The 6,720-nt window shown below is 29.4% G+C and overlaps 1 protein-coding gene across 1 annotated transcript; it reads right to left on the reverse strand.

The window, feature by feature from the left end:
* Positions 1–3,795: 3,795 nt before the first annotated feature.
* Positions 3,796–5,760, reverse strand: LOC110105476 (calcium-transporting ATPase 5, plasma membrane-type; the record flags this gene model as incomplete). Its single annotated transcript, XM_028692725.1, has 5 exons — positions 3,796–3,903; positions 4,109–4,192; positions 4,257–4,299; positions 4,385–4,440; positions 5,689–5,760. Coding segments are annotated over 5 exons (363 nt in total), but the record flags the coding sequence as incomplete, so codon positions are not given.
* Between the last annotated feature and the right edge of the window lie 960 nt (positions 5,761–6,720).

Genomic DNA, 6,720 nt, shown 5'->3' on the forward strand with positions numbered 1-6,720 from the left:
TTTTTTCTAGTAAATTTTCTAAATATTATTTTTTATTTCAAAGCAAACCACATCTACCTCTCTAAAAACCTGCCACTAAATATCTTACAATAATAGTCCAATACTCCGACTTTTAATCAAATTCAACGCGCATGTCGAAAACTTCTGCACTCTAGTTAGTTAAAAGCCAGTTAATAGACCTACTTCGCTCACTCATTATCGTATTGGAAATTAGAACACTGTGATGAATTATATATATACTATATTAAATATAATATATATATATATATATATTACTATAATATATATAGTATAATATATATTTGTGTAATAGTCGTAGCGCGTCCACGCAGGCATAAATTAGATATAAACCATAATACCAATAATTAGCCTTACCTTAGTATCACACTTATTTTTTCCAAAAGAATATAATTTCACTGCGTCTTTTTCAACCAATGGCACGATTCAAATGTCAAGCTTTGGAAGATGACATGAATCATTCTAATAAATTAATGATCAAAGAGTTCAAGAATCTTTTTTAAAATCTCTTTTTTTTGGAATAACCTCCACATCAAAATCATTAAATAATTAGAATATATTAAAAATTCATTAAATTAAACAAAACAGACAACCTACATAAGAAATAATACAAAAACAACTTAACAATAATAATAAACCTGAGAGATTAAAACAATAGTAAAACTCAAAAGAATAGATAATATTTTGATAAACAAAAAAAGCAATACTTATCCTATTTTATGAGCTGTCTTGAATATCCCTATAGCATTAGCAAGTTCTGCCTCCAATTCATTTTTCATCAACTAAAAGGAAAATTAAAGCTAAATAAAATATAAAAAGATATAAGGAGATTTTCACATAATAAGAGGTGAAATATTGGAATATCAAACAAATACAATAATTAGCATTACCTTAGTATCACACCTTTTTTTCAAAAAGAATATTTCATTGGGCCTTTTCTAACTAAAGGCACGATTCGAATGTCAAGCTCTTGAAGATGTATGAATATTCTAATATTGATGATCAAAGAGTTCAATAAGTGTATTCAAAATCTCTTATTTGGGGAATAACTTATGCATAAAAATCATTAAATAATTAAAATATGTTAAAATTTCATTAAACAAAAGACAACATACATAAAAAAATAATACAAAAACAACTTAGCAGTAATAATAAACCTGAGAGAATGTAACATGGCATCTATAGCAAGCACAACTATTTTAAAAATATTATTTTTAATTGCTTTCTCCATAGATTCTTGGAAATGATCACAAAAATCAAAAAATATTTTATCAATAAAATTAACAAAAATTTTAGTAGAACAAAATGAATGATAAAAAAATGATCAAAAAGAAAACAAATTGTTACTACAACATTTAAAAATGCAATGAACTATATAAAAAAATAGACGGCTGGGATTATTTTGGCTAGATTATCTAATTGCCTCCACCGGTCCCAAAGTAGGGAAGCCGACCGTGCGGGAACCCCTCTGTTTCGCGAACACAGGCTGCGGGAAGGAAAATTTTGGGATAACCTGGAAGCCGTGCGGTATTAAGGGGAGAAAAGGCTTCATTTTAAGTGGGTGGGGCCAGTTCTATGAGGCGTACGCCTCACCCAGAATTGCGCAATTGTGCCTCTGAGGCGCGCCTCAGACCATGAGAGGCGTACGCCTCTGCCAGGAGAGGAATTGTGTAAGCCTCGAGGCATTTTTGGGTCAAATTGCGCAGAGGCGAACCTCAAGGCGCGCCTCTTATTGCGCAATTTTAAACAGAGAAGCAAACATGTAAGGACATTTAAGAAATATATAATAGAAGGTAAAGAACCTAACTTAACAAGTCTAAGGTTGGTGAACAATATGCAATTTCTGGTGTGTGATAGGTCATGCAAGTAGTCAACCCAATCATTAATTTATTATTTCAAATTTAAATATGTTTAATTTTTATCAAGAGGTGATCTCAATTCAAAAATTAACATTTTGTGATTTTTATTTGGCTTTTAAACGGCTTGTAAATAAAATTTTAATTTTTTATTAATATTATCCCCACTTTATGTATAGTATTAGTTGTTATAATTTTATGCATTTGAAGGAATTTATTTTGTATTTTTTTTTATTTAATTCTTAATGAATTTTTTAAGTTTCAATTCAATTAAAATATTTGTTTAATTTGGAGGTGAAAATAAGCTGTTAATTAAAATATTTTTTTAGTTTATTATTTGTTATGATTTTACACATTTATAAAAGTTTATTTTATATTTTTCTAATTTTTATTTATTTTTTTTATGATTTTTGGATTTATGAGTTTGTAGGATAATTTATTAAATTTAGTGGTGCAGATGGAGAGTTAGGCTTAGTTTAAAACAGCTTTATTACTGCTTTCAAAAGCAAATTTTTAATACAAACTTCTTTATCAAAATTTTTTTGTACTAGAAAGCTGTTTGAGAAAGTAATAAGAAAGTAGTCCTAAACGAAGTTGTAATTAAAATATGCACTTAGTTTGTTGTTCGTTATTATGAAATTTTATTTATGTTTTTTTTTAATTTTATTAGATTTTTAATGAATTTCCTGATGTCCTAGTATATTCATTATTTGTTATTATCTTTCTTTCTCTCTTTCTAATATCTTTTTAAACTTGCCTTTAATATTTATGTTTAAATTTGACTACATTAAATTTTAGATTAGATTATATTAGTTCTATTTAAGCCACTTAATTTTATTTATTGGTTTAGGTTAGTTTTATATTTTAGCTAGTGCTGAGAGTTATTTGAATATTATGTTAATTGTCTTGCTTTCTTGCTTTAAGTGTAAAATCCAATTTATTATGTTTCTCTCTCAGATATATATGTATCTATGTGTATATTACTTGTTTTATTTCTTATTAATGATTATATTGTTGATTTGGCTCTTAGAGATAATTTATACAGGTCAGATGAGCTAAGTGTCCAAATAGGTAAATTATTATGAAATAGAAATTAACCTATCAAGTGGGTATGATGCTCCAAATCAAGATCCCATAGTGTCATTGTTTTGGGTTCATCGTTGCCCTTAGCACTCAAATTTAAGTTGAGTTATATCAAATATTAGTATTAAGTTTGCATCATTTGGGAGGTGTTCATTGAAATATTAAGAGATAGCATCTTCTTGCACATTATTTCAGATAACCTAAATTTGTTTAGTAAAACATTTTTTGAAGTAAAAATTTGAAAGTTGGAATATTTAAAACTAAGAAAGCCTAAGATTGGTTGAACAAAGACCCAAGATACATGTCTACAAGATATACTGAATATGTGAAATTATAAAATGTCAATGAATGGTATTGGAAGATTGAGTGGTAAAAACTAATAAATTTAAGTACATTAGATGTGCTTAATTAAAAAAAAAATAGAAATATACATGAGGAGAACTTCTAGCATTAAAACTAGGTGGGTATAATAGAGAAACGTCTTTAAAATATTGTGTAGATTGAAGATTTTATGTAGATTTAAAAGAAATTTTTTAATAACTGTAACTAAACCAGAAAAATTATATTTGATTTTGGCGATGAAAACAAATACATTACTAATACACAAATAGAGCATCCTAAAATAACAAATTTGGAGTAAAACTTTGAAGAATAGAGTTGGAAATCCTTATAGCAAAAATAGACATCAACTATCAAATTATTTGAAAAGAAGTGAAAATTTCCATCAGAAAAATAGGTTATTTGATCTCTAACTCAGACAACCTATTTGAACAAGGGTGAAGGGCTTCAATAAAAAAAATGTTACCTCTGCTGGTTCATACACATTACCACTGGCATTCTATGCAATGCTTTCATACAATAAAGAATATACTGAAGATGATAACTCTTGGCCATCATCTGGAGAAGTTAGCTTTACACCACCCACATGAGCTACCACAACCGTCATCTAAATCATTACCACAAAATCAATTAGAACTTACGATGACCAAGTATAATAGGATAATAGATATGATTAATCTACCCAACTCCCAATAACAGTGTCACTCTAGAAATCATCAGAAGCCAAACTACCTAATTTCTAAAACTAAAATCCAAAGGTAAATCAAAATACAATAATAACAATAATATGATGGAAGCATGGACAATGATACCTGATTCAATGTTAGAATTCCAGTTTTATTGTTGCAGATGGTAGTGGTAGATCCAATCGTTTCACAAGCTGATAGCCCCCGAAGCTGTAACGTAGCCTTAATAATAGTTGAACGTATATATTCTAGTTTGATAAGAAGAGAAGCACACCAATGCTTTGTTTTCCATCATCTTCTTCATTGAGTAGGCAAGACTGAAATTGAGAAAATCAATTAACCATGAGAATCATGAAGAACTTGACGTCATATCATCAAGAAAGAAATACAATCAACACTTACATCAATGTAACAGCCAATGGAAGACCTTCATGTACAGCAACAACCATAATAGTCACCTATTTATAATTCATAGGCTAATTAGTAACTACAATGACAAGATCCAAGTCTTTCATATGGATACATACAACAACAATCAAAATCTTAATAGCTCCATCTACAACATCTTTCACACTTGTATGCCCCTTGACAAGTTGAACACTTCCATCAAAATTCTTTGTATGACCAGTGAAGAGTTTGTAAATTATATTTCAAGTCTTCAGTTTGCAAGATCTAAAATTAAACACATGTAAATTATATCTTGGGTTCATGTTGTCCTTATGATTATAAGGACAAAAGAACAAACGCGGCAATAGAGAGCCCTACTATGCCAGTTAAAGCAGCAACACCATTTAAGAGCACCTTTTCAGAGGAACCATAAATGAATCACATAAGAAAATCAGTATAATCATAAGCAAATCATTAATAAAATGGGCCACAAAAAACTTACAATGGAGTTTGTTCACCACTGCCTTCCGACATACTGGCCATCAATAATCCCCATTCAGTATTGATCCCCACAACAGTCACTTGCACACAGAATAATTTAGAGGAGACACATAAGAAAGAAAAAATAATAACAAAATACATTAAGAATCAATACAGGTAATATAACTTCCAAGGCATAATTACATCTAACTTTGTTTTATGTAACTCTGAGTGAGAGTAAGGTAGAAAAACCCAGAAGCAATCATACCCCTTGAAAATGAAATTAGCATTCAACGCCATTACCATTTGCATCGTTATACTAATGCGCACTATTTGAGGCAAATGAATCATTATAATGGCAAAAACCCATCCATGTTCATTATACAAAAAATAAGATTTCAACTCTAAAAAACAAAATCTTCTCATGAAATTTTTTAAACCCAACCTACGTTACCGAACCACAATAGGGATATCCAATTAAATAGCACTCAGATAATGCTAACAATGTGCCCTTCTAAAACTACCTGCTTCTCATTTGAAATCAATGCCCTGGTTCAAGTAAATCTAAGATACCAACACTAATTCTTATAAATTTATTGCAAATAAATTGCAACTATGGCTCCTTAAAATAATGACAAGTTCCTAGCATGCTTATAAAAAATTGGCTAAAAACTACTTGTGGTTTATCCAGAACATTTTGTTCCAATCATAAGTACTCAAGTGACAAAGCTAGTTTAAAATAATTATCAATCATCTCCTACAGCAAGCAATAATAATACTATAGATATGTGATAATCCCCACACTGCTATTCTACAAGATACAAAAGAAAACAACTCACAAGCATAATCCCATAATCGTCAGCAACTTTGCACCTAGGCATCAAAAATGGTGTTTTGAGATCCTTGTGCGCCTGCAACACAGAATTGAAACAATCTTTTCAGTCTAATGTTGAGAAAGATACAACAACAACATCAATGACCCATTATTGCCAATGACCCACTATAACTCCCACTCACTAAAAGACTACAATTATATGAGAAAAAAAACAAACTCATGGATACATTGCTGGAAGGTCCACCACTTTTCATAAATTAATATAAAGTTGATCATCATACACCTCACGAAGAAATGAACTGCAAGAATCATAAAAGTAGCATACTCAGTTATCACTGAATCAAAAAAAATGAATGCCACTCAAGGTAATTTCGACGAATCAGTCAGAATCACTAACCAATTTAATCGATTCTCAAACATATCATTTTTTTAATATCGACATAGTCAATGCATTTTGAACGCATTTTATATGACATTATAAATAAGAGTGATGTGATTGACATACAAGAATATGTTGGGCATTATATATTTATAATGATATATATAATATAGATCATGTTAAAAATTCAATGATTTGATCGGGTATAGTGTAATTCTCATTCAAAAAATAGAGTTGATTTTTTCTATTGTTATATAATATAAACAAAATTTTCATTACCACAACCGAGGATAGCTCATTTGGTTTGGAGTTGAGAGAGAGGAAATAAAAATGAAATGGAAAAGGATATATTAAAGAACATGAATTGAAAATAGCTTTCCACATTTGTTTGATGGAGGAGAAAGTGAACAACCATGTAATTAATGCTTCGGGATTTACTTTAGCTTTTCCTTGGGTTTCAGCAAAAGCACATAAGAAATACATAAGTTAGAATTTCATTCATAAAATTAATTTTTTTATGTATCACAATTAAACCAAAATGATCAAATTTAACTGTGATGTAAAAAATATTTCTTATCCATTTTCTTCAAAGCAAATGCAACCTATGTAAAAGAAGAAAGAAAGAAATAAGCAAATGAAATAACAGTGTTTCATCTA

This window comes from Dendrobium catenatum, unplaced genomic scaffold (assembly GCF_001605985.2).
Source record: "Dendrobium catenatum unplaced genomic scaffold, ASM160598v2 original_scaffold_261560, whole genome shotgun sequence".
NCBI lineage: Eukaryota > Viridiplantae > Streptophyta > Magnoliopsida > Asparagales > Orchidaceae > Dendrobium > Dendrobium catenatum.